We start from the raw sequence: 20789 nt of genomic DNA on the forward strand, positions 1-20789 counted from the left end.
CATCAAAGATAGGTACAGCTAATTATCCTCACGATAACTGATATTTGATACCTTTGAATTCTCTGCTAACATGACCTAAAAAGAAGCATACAGAGAGAAAATGATGAATGTGGGTGTTAATGCTATGCAGAGTTAGTTTTGCAACTAGGGTATGGATTTATTAAGTTCAGCCAACCACAAGAAAACTATAGCCCCCAAATTGTCGTCATTTGATGGTTAGTCATAATTCCTGCAGGACGCAGAGAGAGTGCAGTTAAATTAACCAAAGCGAAAAACTAAATTATTTCCGACTTTTGATTTGTGCATGGATTACCAGTCATTAATAATACCAAATATTAAGTGTCTTGCTCTACAGTTTTAGTTTGAATCTTGTCAAAAATGTTTTGCTTTTGGCTCCAAAGACAATGAAAATTACTTCTTAAAGGGAAACAGTGAGTCAGTTGGTCTTCGTTACACATTGGCACAGCAGCTACCATAGTTGGGAGGGTTGGCACTCAATTTATCAGCGTCTTGGGTATGTGCGGAACAAAAAATCCCTGTATTAACAAATAATCATTCAATAATTTGTTTGGTTGTACCCAACAAAAAAAATCCTTAAAAAGCGTTCATTTAACTGTATTTTTAATCTTACTGAATAATTACTTCCCAGAAATCGAGATGATTTAGGAGGGAAATAAATCGTATTATATAACATAATCCAGATATGTTGACAATAATGGATGATCAGTGTGCTAAAACCTCAAGGGCAAAAAATAAATTAAAGCTGAAAACTCATTAATAAAACACTTCATTCAGTTCATTTAGACGAGATGAGGCCATTCACGTTACCATACAACAGGCTCTACATAATACTATGAGCCTGAGACATACAACACACAGGAGAACCACAAGCTATCATCTGCAGCCCCGTTAACCACGGTGACAAAGTCAATAAAGGGATGTTATTACCTTCAGCTCCAGCACACTACTCAGCGTAGTGACGGCTTTTCACTTTATCGTTAGCTGTCTCGCCAGTCCCCGTGCAAATAAAGCCTGAAATAACAAACACAATAAGCCGTCAGTGTTATAGATAATCAGAATTTAATGAGCTAACTGTCATCTCTGGCTAAGAGGATTTGGGATTATTGAGGAGAGCACCAGGGCAATGCAGAAGTAAATTACCTTGCAGGTAGAGTGACAGTTTGGGGTTTAATAAAGTGAAGGCAGAAGGTGTAATGTATCTTTGTCACTTTGTATATTCAGATTAATTTAATAACATTACAGCTGGGACGTGTTTAAGTGGTCATTACATGGGAAAGTGTGGAAACGGGAAGATATGTATTAGATAAAAAACATTGTTTTACATTTTGGAACCAATGAAAATTCTCATTAAGGTGTTAGATGTTATATTTGCGTTTTTTTGGGGGGGTTATGAGGGAGACGATTTCTTTGCCGGAACCAGTAACCTCCGGGATTCTCTGCTGGTTCCCTGGCTTCAAAGCCAAGGAACAGTCCAATAGAAACAATAGACTGTATAAAACATGGAGGTAGTCTCAGTGACCTCACCCAATGGTTTCTGAAGAGGAAGTTTGAAGCCCATCAGTAGCTTGTCGCCATATTGAAAATGCTGTTTCATACAAACATTCGGTCAACCTAGTCACAGGCAAAGAGGTGGAGCTGAGGCAGGCCTTAAGCCTCCTGACAAACAGCTACAACGCTACCAACCGCCAATTAGAACAGCCACGCCCTGAACTCTTAGCTTTAATATCAAAACGGATGTGTTATAAAAATAATTCACCTTTTGTAAAGTGAGTGCTGGTGAAGCCATGTGCAATTCAGATTTGTTGAATGTGGCTAACATTGCCAGCATTTGGTCCTCCCTGGAGCTTAACATTCACACATCCCAATGCTAAAAGTGATTACGCATGGCTCGATGTCGATATGCCAGTTTAACCTGACACAGCCTACATACATCTTAATCTCCATTTTCTACATTAAAAAAAAAATGCCAAACCGCACTGCTCCTACGAGATGCTATCCATTCACTGTGCTTTCTACATCAGGGTTGTAGAGCAGGGAGAGGAGAACCACAGCCAGTCTCTGTCTACAGCCCCAGCTAGTGGCGGGTGGCTGTATTGCAGTTTGAGCAAAACATTTAAGCAGCATTGTGGGCCACAATTTTTGTAATTTGTTTAACTGACTATTCTGGGCTCTGACTTGCGAGTGTGATGATGTTTAGCTGTTTAGTTGACTAAACACAGTCAACATCCATAATTTAAGGAAAAGACAGGAGAGTGATAGCAATGGTTTACTTAATTTATTGAAATTAAACTGAATAGCTCTAGATTTTAAGTAGCTTTCAGCTCACACAGAAACTCTCATGTTGTTTAGAGCTACAGGCTGTGGCTGAACTTTTCACTCCAAATTTAATCCATAAATTTGTATACCTACATTTTCAGTACCTGTTTCTCAAACACTGAAACCTAGAAATTAGATTTAAATATGAAAATAATAATAACTTGTTTTTGCTCAAATTTTGTATTTGGGTCTTTAGTCTGCAGTGTATGATGCATGTAAATAGTTTGGATCTCTTTGATGTTATCCAGCTTCACCCAGCCTCATGGCAAAGTGGACTGCAGTGTTAAACAATATATGTCTTCTCTGACAAGAGCTCTAAACAATCAGGCCATTTCAGCCGTCTGTTTTCAATCATCTTGCGTAATGATTCCACGCTCTTTCTTCTTCTCTTTCTCTATTCTGCATTCCATACTCTTTGAACCCACATCTTCTTTGCCCAATTTCCTACCATTTTGATCAAGAGGTCATACGCAATGTATTTGAAGTCTTTTGATTTCATTCTGACTACAAAAAATACATTCATAATAAGAGTGAGGTTACCTAAGAATCCACATCCCTTTTTTCCTTCACCAGAGTTACGTTTTGAATGAAAAAATAAAGCCTATTATGAAGAACTCTGAAGAAAATATTTTTTTTACTGTAAGCATTTTGTTTTGTCAAAAAAAGAAGGAATGTTTGAATATGAATTATTCAGGATGCAACTCACAAATATCCTTCAAAATAAACCCATAAAAAAAATATTTATATTCAACCATATAAAACAACTTTTGTGCAAATTACTCTCACAACTTTGCCCTATTGGCTATGTAAACTAAAGGACATTACTTCTTGCTTAATACCCTAAGGGGTTGGGAAGTTTACACTTCTGTTTGCAACTTCTTTTAGACTGAGATATAAGAACTGATTAAAAACAAAGTTTGCTATTTGAAAATGGAAATTAAAGTTTATGCAGAAGGCCTGAATTATTCAGAATCCATGCCATGATGCTCTGCCCAGCTCATGCAGCAACGTTTGCTATAGATTGCAACCTCCTGGGAGAACCAGGGGAAGTATTTTCACACTGCATTCAGATTCTACACATGGTGTTACAAAGACAGGAGTTCAATAGTTGAGGTTCCTCCTGTGCAGAAACAAACTTAATATACTTTCATGATCTTGTGGTGCAGTATGTGTTTCCTTGTGAGTACGTGAGTGCTATTTTCTTTCCCTTTATCTATAAGAATACAGTTTTGTTGCTAAGTTCTGGATATAAATCACAAATAATTAACGTAGACCCTTAATTTGTGGTTATAGATACCTTGATTCCTTTATTGATATCTGTGGAAAAGTTAACCCTGGCATATTTTGGAGACTAATGGGTTTCTTAAAAGAAATCTAACAATTATGGTTCCTTGCTTTTATCAGCTTAAAAAGCTTTAGAATTCCACAAAAAGAGCCAAAACTGAACATTATGAAGTGCTGCAAAGGATACAGGACTCAAAACCACTACAAGGTCAATTTCCTTACACAGAGACACACAAAAGCCCAGTTTCCACCACTTCGGTTCAGTAAGGTATGCATTTATTGGCGCACAGTCAAACGTTGGGATTGGTACAAAAATAACCAATCCATACCATCCTAACTTTTTTGCTACTCTTCTGTTGGGCTGCTACAAAGGGACCCAAAAGACTATACACAAAACCACTACAGAGAGGAAAAGTCAAAATGGAACCGAAACCCGCAAGAGAAACAGACTCACACAAAAAGACATCGGACTAAAAATGACTTAACAGACTTCCAATGACTACAAAAAGACAAAATAACTACGAAGAGTAACATTTAAATAATGACTAAAACACACAAGAGAACGATAAAGGTAGAGAACAACCACATTTAAATTTGAAACATTTACACAAAGACAAAAACACATCAAAGAGACTTAAAAAATGTATTCTAAATGACTAAAAACGACGTAGTGCCAGTAATGGACTACGAATAATGCAGCCTGTTTAAGTGTCCGTGCAAAGTGGCTCACTGTCTCACAACACCGCCATGCTTTCTGTGCAGATACACCAAAATGAAGACTGCCACTAATATCTACATCTTCAACCTGGCCCTGGCTGACACCCTAGTCACCAGCACGTTACCATTCCAGAGCGTCAACTATCTGATGGGCACATGGCCGTTTGGGGACATCCTGTGCAAGATGGTGATGTCCATCGACTACTACAACATGTTCACCTCCATCTTCACGCTCACCACCATGAGCATCGACCGCTACGTGGCCGTCTGCCACCCGGTCAAAGCTCTGGACTTCAGGACACCACGCAACGCCAAGATTGTCAACGTCTGCAACTGGATTCTCTCCTCCGCCATTGGACTTCCTGTGATGTTCATGGCTTCCACCGCTGTCACTCGTAAGCATAAACTCGGTTTTGCAGTTATTCTCACACTGCAGTGTGCACAAGTACACACATGCTTTGACTTTGCATTAGATATGTTCTGATACCGATTATACTTATCATCCCTAGACTTGAGTATTACAGAGTAGCCCTCTGATAGTGATGTGATTACAAAAATAAATCTTACTGGTGCAAAAAAAAAAGGTTAAGGACATTATGCTTACTTTGAGAAAAGGTGCACTCCTTACATCAGTACTGGAGTGTTCTTTGTAAGTATCAAACAATAAGTTAACTGAAACTGATGACTTTTTCGGGGAGACTAAGCGATCTTTTTCCAAGATGTGTCGACTCGCCTATATAGGAATATTACATTTTAGGTGTCATCAGAGGCCAATTCTAATTCTGGTATCAATATCAATCTACTCTACAAGTATGGAGGGAATGTGATGGAACTTATATCCAATTTGTAGAGCATTTAAACTTCCTGTATATTCTTTATATAACAAGGTAAACTAAAATGATTAATTTAACTTTCCTCTTAATATGCCTCAGCATTTTTATTGCAAGAAATTGTCGTCTTCTTCCATCTGAAAAAAAAAGTGATATGTGGCGTGACAAAGCATAAAGCGGAGGGATGTAAGACACACTTTATTCATTATAAGTTCTAGGACTAAGACAAGAGCACAAAACATGAAACAACACATGCATTTCGGCAATCCAGCTCGAAGGAGTGATAATGTACACCAACAGGCTTTAAAAGCCCAGAAGAGTTCTTCAGTGTTTCCTGTGCATGTGCCCAAAAGGCCTATTAATGCTTATATGGCTGCCTGGTGACCAATATAACTGTCTGCAAAGAAAAGGATCTACCTACGTACTAACCCAGTGTCCTTTTGCCAACATTATTATTATTTTTTTAATAACTTGAGGAAATGAGAAAAAATTACTACCTGGGAAAAACAATTTCAACAATCTATGAATTATTTTGAAACAAAAGAACAACCGTGATAACTGTTTAACCACTTAAAATAGTAATTTGCAATAATTTCCTACATACAAAGGTCTGACGATTTCTAAAGAAAAGTGGTTGTACTTGTTGTGACAAGCCCCGATATTCCTCTGGGTCTGTGGTTGTCTCCCCTCTATAAAGAGTTTTAGAGTCTTACAGATTATTATTTTGGTTTTAATGGACAACCACTTAACTGTTTTAATTATGTTCACTCTAACCAGTCTTATACAGCCTTTACAGCCAAACAGTCTCTAAAGTTATGGTGGAGCTCAAGCTAAAAGGACTGACGTTCGCCATGTTGACCTGAAAATAACTGTTAGTGCATGCTTTAATTTCTGTCCAATGTGTAAATAAGCAAGTGTTCACAAATCATTTTGTCATTTTAGTTTAAAAGAACTAAGATTTACTGCCTTCCTTTAGCCTGAATGGTTTATCAATTAATTATTAAAAATAATTGACAGACTACTGTAAAATACAATTATTCGGCCCACCCCTGAAGACGGTATATTTATCTTGTGCAACATTCTTTAATCAGGTTGTTAAATACAACCAAAGCCAACCCTTTTCTTATAACTATTTCAGTAAATATAGAGCAGATCTATAAATGACCGCTTGTGAAATTGGCTTGTGTAGATGTAATGAATGGTCTCTGTCTCTGTTTACCTCTGAACACGTGAATGTAATGATGCATGTGCGTGTCTTCACATTGAACAGCCTCCAGCATTGTAGACTGCAAGCTGATTTTCCCCCACCCCTCCTGGTACTGGGACACCCTGCTGAAGATCTGCGTGTTCATCTTTGCCTTCATCATGCCCGTCCTCATCATCACTGTCTGCTATGGCCTCATGATCCTGAGGCTAAAGAGCGTGCGCATGCTGTCAGGCTCTCAGGTGAAGAAAAATCGTGTTTCTTTTCAAACATTAGACAAAATGAATGCAATGATTGATTTAGTTTCTTAATTTCCTGCAGCTGTTTAATCAGTTGTAAGTAGGATTTTAGAACGCAAACATGATTGAGAAATGAGTAGTATTCTAAAAGCTTGGGTTGACTAACTGCATGGGGCACCGACTGAATAATTTATCATGGCTTTAATGATAATGAAACAGAGTTGCTGCTCAGAACGTACATGCAAATACAGTGCACTAATTTCTCTCAAGAGAAAGCAATTTGGCGAAATCAACTTCAGTCTGAGGTTCAGTTTTAATTAATTGCAGAAGAAGGTAAAATTACCCAAACACAATAATTTCACACTCAGTATTTGAGAACATTTACACTGGCTGCAAAGCATACATATTCAAATGAGGGTTAAGAAGATACAAAAAGCAAAATCAAACAAATGTGATTCTGCTCACGTCTTTAACCACCACTGCTCTTCTAACTCAGCTCATTTCATTTCTTTTCTCTTTTCTTCACCTCTTGAGTCTCCCTCTTTCACCTCCCCTCTCATCCCCCAACCGACCATCTTCTGCCCACACTATTTCTCATCCTCAACTATCCTCTGCCTTATCTTTCCCATCTCGACTTCACTATTTTTTCTCCTTCTTTTTTTTTTTTTTTACTACACTCATCTTGTACACTCCTATCACCCCGAACTCTAAACCACCTTCCTTCCTAACACTTATCAACAATCACAGGAGAAGGACAGAAACCTGCGTCGCATCACCCGTATGGTCCTGGTGGTGGTTGCTGTCTTCATCGTATGCTGGACACCTATCCATATCTTTGTCATCATCACAGCGCTGATCAATATCCCCAGCTCCACGCTGCAGACTATCACCTGGCACTTCTGCATTGCACTGGGTTACACAAACAGGTACGCACCTGGATGAAGTCTTTGATAAATTCTAATTTACTATTGGACCTTAATGTTATTTAGTCATTCAAAGAAATCATCATCAAGTCCTTCTTTCAATAATGTGAAAGTTTGATGGTTTATATTTGCCTGATGGGAATGAATGTTTTAACAGTCCAGTAAAACTCTTGTCGTCATGTTTTCTTTGTATAAGTGTGTGTATTTTCTCATTGGTTTAGCATTTGTCATTGCTCTGCTGAATTTTCACACAAACAGTATTTATCTAAAATAGGTTTAATCACAAACGTTACATGCTTGGTGGTTCAATTTAAGGTGCAAAGTCTGGTTTAGTGTAGCTAACAGGGTGCCTGTTCAGATAAATATTGTGCGTCTTAGTGATAAAAGCAAATGGTTTTGACATTTTGACGATGTACATTTGTTGGTGTTGTGTTTTTTACAATGACTTCGGTTGACTTTTAGTCATCACACTCCCCATTGGATGGTAAGTAAGTAAGTAAGACCTTTAAAACACAGTTACAAAGTGCTTCACAGATAAAAGCAATCCAACAATTCATACAGTGAGGCAAATGTACGTAAATAAATCACAAAGTCGAACAAGGCAAAGTTAAGAAAAGGAAAGATACACACAAACACACACACCACAAAAGTAGGCACAAGAAAGGGTTTTTGGGTTGCATGAAGGTTTGTCTGTACAGCTGGGTTTTTAGAGGCTTCTTGAAAGTGTCCAAAGATTCTGCTGATCTGAGGGTGATTGGGAGTTGATTCCAAAGACTGGGGGCTAAAACAGAGAAGGCACGATCACCTTTTGTTTTGTAGTTGGAGCGGGGGATGGAAAGAAGGCCAAGTTTAGATGATCTGAGTAGACGAGGGTTGGGGATATGGTGTATGAACGTGAAGTGGATGTTGTCGAGTACTGGGGGGGAAGCTTATTTTTTTCTTGTGTTACCTTTTCCCCCTTGCAGTAGTCTGAATCCTGTTCTTTATGGCTACCTGGACGAGAACTTCAAGCGTTGTTTCCGTGAGTTCTGCACCCCGAGTCCGTCTGTGTTGGAGATGCAGAACTCTTCGCGGACCGGAGCCACAAGCCGCAAGCTGCCTCAGCGTGAACAAAACAGCGCAAACACGGGGGAGAGGTCCAATCAACAGGTAGACATTTATTCTGTGGAGTATCTCCTTAGAGGGACAGTTCAACATTTTGGGAAGTTTCACAATTTATTTTCCATTTTCCAAAGTTATTTGAAATTCTCAATTATGAATCTGTATGTCTGTACTTTAAATATGTTGCTATTGGCAGATTAGCTTAGTTTAAGACATGTCATCAGAGGTAAGCAGAGGTAACTAAGCTTTTTAAAAAAAATAAAATTACTAAAAGTTAGATCTAATGCTTTAATAACCGAATTTATGAGATTTTGTGGACAAACTTTTTCAATTTGAAAGAGCTAAGCTAGTTGTTTTTAACTAGTAGCTAACTGCTGTAGTCTCATGTTAACAGTGCAGACATGATAGAAGTATCAGTTTCCTCATCTATCTCTTGGAAGTTTATAAATGTATGACAATGTTTTCCTTGAAACTAATAAACCATATGAATAGTTGTGAATACACATTCATGATGGGGTGAATAGTCAATGGCGGGACACAGCATGACACTTACATACCTGTCTGAACTCCTGTCACTGCAGGTATGACTAGCCTTGGAGGGATCGTCGATGGACACTCGTGTTGCCAACGACGATCTCAACTCTGAAATCACGCAGGTCACCACAGGGCTCTGACATAACAAAACACAAACCAGACACACAAACCTTGGACCAGACTGAGACTCAATAGCACAGACCAGTTTGATGATGGGATGGCAATCTTCTACCAACCAGTCTAAATATTTTCCCTGCATGTCCGTGTGAGGCTCTCACTAACGTACACAATGAAATATGTCTTTGCAGTTTAACCAGAACCTCATGATTTATTATGATATCATGACCTCCTGACTGAAGAAGTCGGTCTGCTAAATTGTGCATTAAGCCTTTACGACTTAATTACATTTAAACATTATGTTCTTAAAATGACTTGGTCAATATTGACTGTACAGTCAGAATAGTGCAGAAAACAAACACAGATGTATAAAAAACAGTAACACAATTGACTAATGTGATTTTTGTCCTATCTGCTCTGTGTTAAGCTGCCTCATTGATTAAATCAATCTGTCATAACTCTCAGTGCTGTATACCAGTGTTGTAAAAGTAGATCAATTAATTTTCTTTTGTTTGCAGAGTTAACATGACAATCTGTTCCTTTCCATCTTGTGTTTTCTATTGAAACTGTGCACATTTACAAGGACAGCTTTAGTTCTAAGGTCATGTTACTGAATGCAACTTGTTGTCATCTACTGTCCCCTTTGTTTTCAGTCCTTCTTTTTCTTCTTCTATCGCTTTTTTCTTTCCCTAAAAGACCATTTCTACTGTTGAATGACTAATCATTGAGTAGCCGTTCACTGTATGTGTTACACATTTCTGAATGTAAATGAAGAAAATAACAGCTGTGTTTATCACACTGGATCCTTGTGCTGAACTGTGGATCCTATAAACCAGCAGAGAAGATGCATCAGGCTGTGCACAGCGCACAGAGTGTGCTATCGTGGCTTACAGTGTGACCATATGACACTACTCGTTGTATGATTAACCACTGCTTATGACGGCCATTACACCAGGATTGGATTCAAATGGCGTCAACTCTCCTCTGAGGACTTTAACAAGTGAGCCAAGCAGGATTGTACATCCGCTGTAATCTTTAGAATTGCTTGTGCTTACGTGTTGTTCTGTATACTATACTTGCCAGTTGCCTTTACAGTAGCTCTACTTGATATTCTGTGTACTGTCAGTATTTTTTAAAGGATCTGTAAAGATGAACATGATTGTATTAATCAGACGTGTAAAATACTGTAAGTATATGTTGCTTTTTTTCTAAACATGAAATCATACATTTGCCAGATAAGGAATTCTGGAGATGATATCAGACCAGCAAGATTATTGTGCTTTTTTTCAAAACATAACTTTGGTCTTATCGAGCCTGCCCTGTTAACTGAAGAGATGTATATCATCTAACAATGAACGTAAAAATCTAAAATTGTGACATTACAGACTATTGTTTATGTTTCTTGGCTGTGTTCTGGCGTATCCAGACTATTTGGAATGGGGAGCCCCAAGCCGAGCCATGACATATACAGGAGTGGTATTAAGTGTGTGTGCGCACAGACGTACATGTCCTGATAGAGTTTCATTTAGTTTCTGTCACATCTAAACAAATCTATTTGAACTGTAAACATGAAGGTTCTCATAAAGTCCTTACATTTATTGAGCATCACATGTCTTTGATGCCCAGCATGAAAAAGGTTTATTATCTGAGAAAACCCTTCACCAGTGAAAAACAGACATTAAGGAGCCAAGTGTCACCTTTTTATGCTTCATGATGTTTGGGGCTTTGCAAACTGTCAGTCATGATATTAACAGTAATTTTGGCATCAATGTAAAATGTGAGATATTTTTGTTGCAGGTGACGTGTGGACCAGAGAATATATTCTTTTTAATAAAGTTACATAAAATGTATTTCATGATTTGTACACGTTACGTTTTTAACCTTTGCTTTTGTACATGACTCCATCATGGTTTAACTTATAATGGCACGTCTTGTAATCCAATGTACAGACAATAATTTATACTCAATGGAAAACACTGTAACAAAGCAGATATCCTTTTATGTTAATCAGTGCATTGTCAATGGAATAAAGTGTAATTCTGAATCTCACTGAATGCCTTTTTTTCTTGCATATGAATAAAGAATGTTCTGCATTGTTGTCTGTCCTTGCTTTAAATTCCAGTACGTCTTACATTCGCAGCATAAGACACAAAAGGCTTTTCATCTCTGTACACTCACAGATGGAGAATTCAGATAAAAGACTATAAAAAATGAATTATGGGGGAAATGTGGGTTATGATTCAGATGTATATTTTTATATAACAGGGGCAGACGTTACTTAAATCCAGCAACCATCAGAAGCTTTCCCCAACTGGTCGCTTATTATCTCCTACAGCTATCAGTTTATCACTATATGCTGAGATGTCAAACATATTATTGTGACATGATGATCTTCAGTTACTTTGTCAGCTCGGTGTGTATTTAACCGTGGTACGAGATGGCAAAGCAAATTACTTGAAGTTGTAGTAAATGATTTCACAATGGCTCTGTTCCACATATGTAATAATCCAGGTTGGCAGGCATGAATGCTGAACATGTCTGGTCTGTTTTCTTTATGAAGTCCATTGAAAGCTTACCTGAAAAGTCTTACTTAACTGTGATGGGACAGGGCATGAACAAACAATTCACTTTTAGGTCATGCTATTATTTTGCTATAAAGTGCATGAGAGATTAAAAATAAGCATCCTCATTCTAACCTCCTCGTCTGTTTAAAATGATGTTTTGCTCTTATGTTGTTAAGCCTTGTTAAAGAGCAAATTGTGTTTCATTCTGATTCCTCTGTTCCTCTCTGACCCTGCCCCAGGCTCAGCGGGGAGACACTTGATAACATATGGTGCTTTATGGATCACAAAGCCTTGCATGAAAGGGACAAAGGGCATTGTGTTATTCTTAGATTTGTTTCACATTCAAATCAAATCAAGTTTATTTGTATAGCACATTTAAAAACAGCTTCATCTGACCAAAGTGCTTTACAGGCAATGCGTAAAAGCAAGAAATAAAGAATTAATCTATACATACGCACATACATACATATATATATATAGAGAGAGAGAGAGAGAGAGTTTTGAATGGAGCCCCATTAGAATTAAGGGAATGGAGGCTCACTTCAAACAGAAAATAAACATCATCTCAGATTTCCCGTAAAACGCAAATGAACCCAGTGAGTCACGTGTGAACTTCTTTAAACCAGACAATCTGTCACCGTGCATGTTTGCATGTTTTTCAGAGTGTCTCTGCGTTCATGTGTCACAAAGCATGAGTTGCTCACACTGGTGCTCGTGCGAGAAAAAAAAAAAAAAAAAACATCATCAGCAGGGTCCCGGAAATGTGTGGGCGTGCTCTCATCTCTTTCCTTGTCATGTACGGGGCTGTCGAAGAGCCAAGCATTACCTTATAGGAGTTGGCAGCATGAGTTTCCCCGTCACAATGATTACCAACAAATGGCCGTAAACGTGCCCTCCTCCTGCAGAGACTCTCATTCAGCCATGATGTTGTGGAGCTGTCCTCGTCTGTGCAGAACATAAATGAACCAAACCTAAGCTAAACGACCTCTTGTCTTGAGGAGAAATATGAGGGTCTGAATAAAAAGATCCAAGAATCCAAAACATACAGCAACATGCCTGTTTTAATGGCCTGTACGGGACTTTAATATACTGAATAAGGTTTTGCATACATGAACAACTGAAACCTTACTTATGCAAACATACATTCTGTCTCTTGTTTCATATAAATTAAATGTGCTTAGTTAATCTTCTTGTTACAGTGCATGCCACATTATTTGCTCACATGTCGAATATATGGTCAGAATCTGATTTCATTTACTCAAGTGCACGTGTTGCACATTATGCTTTAATAGATTTCAATGTGATACAGCCTGAAGAATGCATATCTAACATAAGCAAGCTAAATAATGACACTACTGTAAGTGTGGTATCAGCACTTTAGGGAAATTAGAGAAGAAAATAATAAATTCCCAAATCTTGTGCCAGATTTTTTCGTAGTATAGTTAGCTCATATATGAGTTCCTAAGCTTTAAGGGTTAAATGCAACAGTATGTAATAAAGAAAGAAAATAAGTTTGAATAAATTTGAAACCAAAGTTAGCTAAGCAGATTAAGCAGCAATGGAGTTAAACTGTCAGTACAATAGCTACTGATAATGACCAATACATAACAGGTTGGTTGTGTTTCAGGAGTATAGTGGGATGTCTTTCATTTAAATGGTTGGAGGTTTGATCCCCAACTCCTGTGGTCCATGTTTTGAAGTGTCCTTATGCAAGTACCTGAACCCTGAACTCAATTGTATTAGTCCTGGGGGGAACTTTAATTAGCAGCCTCTGCTATTTGAATGTGTGTGTGAGGAAAGGTGAAAAAGCACAGGAGTGGTCAGAAGACTAGAGAAGAGCTTTAAAGATGCAGTTCATCTACCATCACAAAGCTAAAGATAACGGACATTTCAAGTGACTGTACATGGTAAACATGACAAAGCATCATTGCCATTGAAGTGATATTGCGTATGAAAGTGAGATGAAAGCGATATTTCACAGTGTGATTCTTTTTATTTGAGAATTATTTGGTCATCTGCTTTTTTACTGTGCTGTTCTGCTCTGAAGGCTCTCGGGGGGAAAAAACAAAGGTCAAAGCTTTGTTATCTGTGGCGGCTTTCCTCGGATCATGACCACAGCCCTCAGGAAGCAGACTCTTGACTTTATATTTGCATGTAATCACTGGAGAAATTAAGGAGTTCGAAACAGCAAACAAAGCTTGTGAAAATCCAGCAGAAAATACAGGAATGAGTTGAGACCGTGTATGTTCAGAGCCGTACCAAATCCAATTTAAGTCCTTCCAGGCCTTGATACCCGAGCCACTCAGCACTGTCATAGAGCAGTGGCTTCTTCAGGGCATTTCACACCTGGGTGAAATAATAACTCTCATCTTATGACCAAGAGAACCGTTGAGGGTTTTTTTTTTTTTTTTTTTTTTGCTTGTGTGGTTCACAGCATATCAGCAGGGTGAAATGAGGATGCTTGAGAGAGAATCTCAGTTGTGCTGTGGAAATTATAGTCAGGGAATCTCTTGAGGAAACAGGCAGGAAGTCAGCCAGAAAAACACCTCCAGTAAGCCAAGCTAATGCATCAGAAAGAAAATTAGCAGGAACAGGCCACTGAGTCCTGTAAAGCTGCCATTCAGCTCACAAATGAATCTGCGACCCAGCAGAATTGGGCAGTTTGACAGCTGACCAACGAGCCGCCTCGGTTCTGTCCATCGACCAACCAGCCATTGCTGTAACAACCCTGCAGGGTGCTGTTTGTTTTTTACTACTTCTCTCTATCCACCTCTGACGCCTGCTGGTTGGTTATGTGCTCCTTCTTCAGCACTTGGTTTAAATCACTGGAAATATTGCTGACTTATTTTTTTTTTTTTCACAAGACTATCACTCAGCGGGTCTGTGGTGCACAGGAGCTATCCAATCAGGCAATATTCCTGTCCATCCACCTGATTTCATTACCCTCTGCTATAGTGCTGTGCATTGCAGTTCCCAGGTCTGCACACTAAAAGATTGGCTGTCAAGGTTTGATTATCACGCCCTTGTGACTATTGTTTTACCATAGGGGTAGCTCTGCAAAAGTGAGATAAATCTTCAAATATCTGGAGGGCAAAAACAAAAAAAGCTAGAGGAAAAGCACATGAATGGAATGAATACTCTTGTCCCATGATAAACGAATACAAAGCAACTACACAGCTGTGCATGAGGGACTCTTTAATGCAAGTCGTGTCCTTTCCCGCCACATAGGGCTGTGCAATACAGCTCTTCATAAGATGCATTTGAGGAAACACTCCTACCACTAAGTGGTTATGAGCCATTCTCAGAGTGTATTCTTGTAGTGTATGTTTAGTTCAGAGATTCACAGTGAGTGATCTGTTTGACTGGCAAAAAACAGGAAGATAAGATTTTTCATCAGAAAACAGCACAAGGAGAAGATCAACAAGGAGATAAGATGTACTACTTTGTCCGCAGGTCAACGCGAAATGAAAGCTCCTTACAGGGGCTTAAAACTTCCCCTATATTAGATACGTTTGTGTGATTGGACCGACCAGAATCATGTTCGGGTAGCAATATGTCCAATCAGGAGAGGGACCAGGCTTATCTAACAGAAGTAATTCAAAATATAAGTTTGTTGATTTGTTTCCAGATAGAGAATAGAAGTCAGAATATCTCAGCCTCAATCTGTAGCTATAATACGGTTTTAACTTTTCTTACTCTATTATGTTTAATACTAAATTGGATTACACATTTTTAACACAGTACTTCATGTTAAAATGTTTAAAATTGTGTGTTTGTGTTCACTTGGAGTTGGGTGTGGATCCACAAACCTTGCCACAATCAAGCCTACACACCTGCCACTCATCAGCCAGCTGTCTACACTTTCCACAGTACAAAAGTTTTCCACTCATCGCCAGATTGTCCATTTACTCGCTGTGGTATTCGTTAGGCTTTTTTTGAGTTTGTATTTGTTTTAAGTGTCTTTGAAAACTTAGTTTTGGCTGTGTTGTCAATTCCTGTGTCCAGAAATCCGTGCTGCAAGAGCTCCATATTCCAACGCCCAGCTCCAAGACCCCACCTTTAAACAGAGTCTCTGATTCTGAAGACTGGAGAAACTGAAAACCCAGACACCAGAAGCCTGCTCTCACACTTCAGATCCCCCAGGCAGTATCCAAAGTAACAGACTTTGTAGAATAAATAACTGCTAAAGCTCACTCCAAAACTGTCTGTGTCTGTATTGTGGGTCTGTCGGCGTTCTTTTTTAACACTTGCTATATTGACTTTGAAAGCAACTGTTGCTTTCCAGAGCAGTTGAAAATAAAATAAATCAATAGCTCAATTTTCACCCTGAAACGTTCATTGCTACACTTAAACTGAAAAACGTGGCCTTCATTTATGCTTTCCTGTGATTTGTTTAATTCATTGTTCTTCAGCTGCTTGCATTGACAGTGAGAAATTCATTTTTTCAAAAGGTACCTTTTTCCTTTTCTCACGTAAACTGTTTCATTTTACTGTAATTTCCTATAATTGATTTTGAGTCTCACATAAAAGTTCCTTTCTGCCGGAATACAAAAAAAGCTTCCCTAATGTTTGCTTAAAATATGACTTATTTGTTTTACAGCAGTATCGCCACTGTGTCAACTTGTTATACAAACTGCAGGGTGCTACTAGAAGTTTAAGAAAAGACGGATGCACAATGAAACCCAGGCACATAGATAATTTCAGGGAGTTATATTTACAGCACATCTCATTCTTCCTTCCTTTATATGTCCTTTTTTCCAAAGCAGACGTCGGATGACAAAATACATTTATATAATTGCATCTTTACTTTGATTCTGATGCAAATTTGACATATTTTGCCCTTATTGACCATTCAATCTCAATCTGACAAGAATCTAAAAACACAGTATAGTTTTATCCATCAAACCACACTGAAGAAAGCTGCACTGTACCACAAACATAGAGGTAACTTAACTAAATTAGCCTCACAACATCTTCATGGGTACTCTCGTTTTTTTCTCATTAATGAAATAAGGTAAAAATGTAAGACAGCTTTGACCTCACCACCCTCGGTTTCTGCCACAGCTCTAGACGTGCTCTATAACATGTAATCTCAATCCCTGTAGATCTTCACGATGCAGCATGATCTTCTTCTCTAATTGCAGTTATTCGTCATTCTAAGTTATTCTAATCATGTATCTTTGGAAAGAGCAGCTGAGCTTTGGAGAAAATCAATGAACAACTGTCCTCATGGGGCAATGTTGAAGAGGATGTGTTTTCCAGTTCAGTCACACATGGGTGAACCTCTTAGTGGATGCATTTTTTATGATTGTCCTACAATAGCCTAAGCTTTTAGCATGTCATTTGAAATTATATCCTGACAGCAGTGTTCTGCTATTCTCTGCTTTTATGTAGCTCCATTATCATGTCAACGTTGCTTTTTCTGAATTAGTTTCTAGGTTTTCTGTTCATCACAGGCTGAACATAAAACAAGAACATCTCTGGACAATTAACCTTTCGCATGTTTCCTTACTTGTGAAGGCAATTTTTTTCCTGATGGGACGTGCGAACAAATGCTGCAGTGAGTTTCCAGTGACATCACATCGAGACAAATAAATGTAACTTGTCACTGAAGCTAAAACAAATGATAAAGTAGAGGTAGCACACCCTTATTTTATGTATGAGAGTTTTTTAGGCTAACAGTTGACCATATCTCTGGTTTAGCTAGTGGTAAACTGTGGGTAGCACTAGCAGTAGCAACCCTAACGTTGAGTTGGCATATGGTGTAGAGCCACATCGTTCCATGTCACAAGAATGAGCCAATGAAGAAGCAGAGTACCAGACAGTAAAAGAAAAACAAAGCAAAAATAAATGCTTTAAAAAAACACTGTAAAAAAAAACAAAAAAAAACTAAAGAGGTTAAAAGTCCCGGCAGCATCTTTCACAAAAGTTAATACTCAGGGACAGATGATCCCAGCTAAATAAGCTATTAGAAGTCCAAAAAGCTGTCAAAATAAAACTAAAACAATGGGATTGACAGCTTACTGATGGACACAGAAAAACATGTGAAACCAACAAAAAAATTGTAATGATGATGTGGGTCAAAGGAAAAATGACAAAAAAAATTGCATCCTTTAAATACCATATAATATTAAATTATATAAATTAAACAAAGGTAAAATATTCTGTGTCTACAACTAAGACTACATTTTGTATACATTGGGGAAAACCTTCGACTGTGAGACAGGAAGCAGAGGAAATGCACTTCAATCCTTCAAAAGTTTTTTTTATGATTCCCACCCTTATTTTCTGTACAGTTTATGGTTATTTTACATCTTCTTTTCGTCCACTAGAGGTTGAATCCTTCTATGTAAAGTCTATGGTTGAATCACACTTTTAATCCTGATGTTCAATTTTTGAGCGAAAAAAAAAAAAAAAAAACGTTCCGGGCTTTGTTTCCTACCGGTTTCAGTTTATGGGGGGACGCACGGGAAGTCAACGACAGCGACGAAGTGAGGACGGACATTACACATCGAACTGACTTCGCTATTAAACTTTTATATTCTATCTAAGTAAGTAAGTATGCATTCTGTTACAAAGCGACATCACCACCATGAAGAAAGATACCGAGCCTGAAAAGAGCCTCAGATACAGGAAGTGGAGACTCAAACAGCAGCTTGTTTACCTCATGTACCTGAATGCTATCGAGCATACCGACTGCTCTTTGTGGAAAACATTTAACTGTCTTACACTAAAACAGGAAATATAGAACATTTTATGATGCGTAAACCTGACATTTAACTTCCCTTTAACCAATTCTTAATGTACCTGGTTACTCTTCTCGTGATTTACGTTTCAAATCATGTTACGTCTTCTTCTGCGTTGATCTTTCAGTCACTTCTTTAAATATTGACTCATTTTTTTTCTTCTCTGTCCAGACTTCATCTCGGTGAGAATGACGGACAGATACAACATCCACAGTCAGCTGGAGCATCTCCAGTCTAAGTACATCGGCACAGGACACGCCGACACCAGCAAGTGGGAATGGCTGGTGAACCAGCACAGAGACTCGTACTGCTCCTACATGGGACATTTCGACCTGCTCAACTACTTCTCTGTGGCTGAGAACGAGAGCAAAGCCCGTGTCCGCTTCAACCTGATGGAGAAGATGCTTCAGCCGTGTGGACCCCCGGCAGACAAACCTGACGATGCATAAATCGCCCTGTTGGCTTGTGCTGTGTTTTTTTTAATTTACTGGATAGTTTTGTAGATTGTTGATTTGTCTGCCAACATATTTCATGTTAATGCTCGTTTGATATTTCTGAGATCCGAAGCCGTTGCCCATTTGAGATACCTGGACACTGATCTTTTACGATGTTTGCATCTGGAACAGTAAAACAAGTTTTTTTGGGTTTTTTTTTTGTCTGAAGTTCAAAACATTAATTTGACCGAATTATAGAATACATGTGCAAAGAAGTCTACCATTACCTGTCATGTTTTTGTATTAACTGGTGAAGCTGTATTCTCCTTCGGTATTTCTATTTCGATGATATTAAAATCGTCCATTTGTTGACATTTTAACTTTTAAGACTGTTTCTTCATGATTTGTGGGTCAGATTAAGCCGTAGTATCTACTAAATCATTCATCACTAAGTCTGTATTTCCTTTTTTTTTTTTTTATTATTATTTTAATACAGAAGGCGATGATGTTTTTAGCATCTTAAATGTAAATAAGAATATAAAACAAAAAGATGAAGTCACTAAAAAAAATATTCTATAGGAGCACAAGCTTCAGTTCAAATACAAGAGTCTTTTTTTAAATTGAAAACTACGAAAAAATGATAATTAAGCAAATGCATACTGTGCACGTGGAAGGACAAAAAGAAATTCCCAGCTGAATTCAACATCGTGGTTTTTGTGTTGACACTGAGTCTGTAGGGAAAACTGTCCTTGATGTCCTTTTTGAAGCTCAAGAAAAGTACAGCTTCTTGAAAAGCTCGTGATTCATACAGCATATGACGTTAAGAATTTACACTGACATCTTTTTTTTTTAACAACAAACTATAAAAATACAGTCTGTCAAGGTCAGTTTTGAAAATATAAACGGAAGGCTAGAATATTATCAACCTTAAACTGGGGCATGAAGCTTCTCAGTGGCGTGTAAATGCTCCAATGAGACATATTTCTGCTCTGAATTTCATGTTTGGCCTTGTGGATTCTACATCTTGTCCGCCTACACAGTCTCTTACATATGCACCACGTTCAGGCAAACACACTCACACTTACACTTTTGTACCCAATCATCCACCCACACATTTGAGAGCACAAAGATCAGCTGTGCTTGACTTTAAACCATAGCCTGACACATTGAATCTCACTTTGTTGTCTGACTGTTGAGTGAATCATTATATAACCAAGTGTTGTGTGTACCGTCCACATCATAATAATAGACAACAATATGCACGGTGGAGTAAGACGGGGAAAAGAGAGAACATCATTTGAAAACGTGGGTGACTCTCTCATTATATGATACGTTAACATTTCCAGGGCTGGTGCTTTCCATTTCCATATCTGAAAAACAAGCGATAGCAATTAGAACTCAGAGCACAGATTAACTTGTCAAGCAGCGGCGTCTGTTTAAATGCAGCACAGGGTACACATTAAGACAATTATTCCTGCGATGAATATGAAACACTGAGCATCTGATCTTAATCTACTTAACAGAGAACATTATTGTATGACGCAAATAGCCTCAGAGTGGTTTAAGAAGACTATTTCTTTTGGACTTGCAGCAGTTAAAAGGCCATTGTTGTGCCCGAAGAGGCAACAAGGCAAAGTATGGCCACAAGGAAAGCAGCAGGAACTGTTGTTTACTTGCTGACTTCATGTGATTTATCAAAGCAAACACTGTCAGCCAGATTCACAGACACAACTACAAACACTTGGTGGGAAAGGATAAG

The 20789-nt window shown here is 38.3% G+C and overlaps 2 protein-coding genes across 3 annotated transcripts in view; both read left to right on the plus strand.

Moving 5' to 3' along the window:
• Window positions 1-11396, plus strand: part of oprm1 (opioid receptor, mu 1) — a 33494-nt gene extending 22098 nt beyond the window's left edge. Inside the window, exons 2-6 of the mRNA XM_029279177.2 lie at window positions 4384-4733; window positions 6439-6614; window positions 7359-7537; window positions 8500-8683; window positions 9217-11396. Coding sequence (XP_029135010.1) covers window positions 4384-4733; window positions 6439-6614; window positions 7359-7537; window positions 8500-8683; window positions 9217-9222 — 895 coding nt within the window. The 3' untranslated portion in view covers window positions 9223-11396. The remainder of the gene's footprint in view (window positions 1-4383; window positions 4734-6438; window positions 6615-7358; window positions 7538-8499; window positions 8684-9216) is intronic.
• Window positions 11397-18274: 6878 nt separating this feature from the next.
• Window positions 18275-19417, plus strand: sf3b5 (splicing factor 3b, subunit 5). 2 transcript variants are annotated; one of them, XM_065959833.1, is made up of 2 exons: window positions 18275-18401; window positions 18768-19417. In XM_065959833.1, the coding sequence occupies exon 2, from the start codon at window positions 18785-18787 to the stop codon at window positions 19043-19045; it is 261 nt and encodes an 86-aa protein (XP_065815905.1). In that variant the 5' UTR covers window positions 18275-18401; window positions 18768-18784; the 3' UTR covers window positions 19046-19417. The 2 variants fall into 2 exon arrangements, with proteins under 2 accessions (XP_065815905.1, XP_065815904.1); XM_065959832.1 differs by having other exon boundaries at window positions 18283-18405.
• Window positions 19418-20789: the final 1372 nt, after the last annotated feature.

Source organism: Labrus bergylta, chromosome 10 (assembly GCF_963930695.1).
Source record: "Labrus bergylta chromosome 10, fLabBer1.1, whole genome shotgun sequence".
NCBI lineage: Eukaryota > Metazoa > Chordata > Actinopteri > Labriformes > Labridae > Labrus > Labrus bergylta.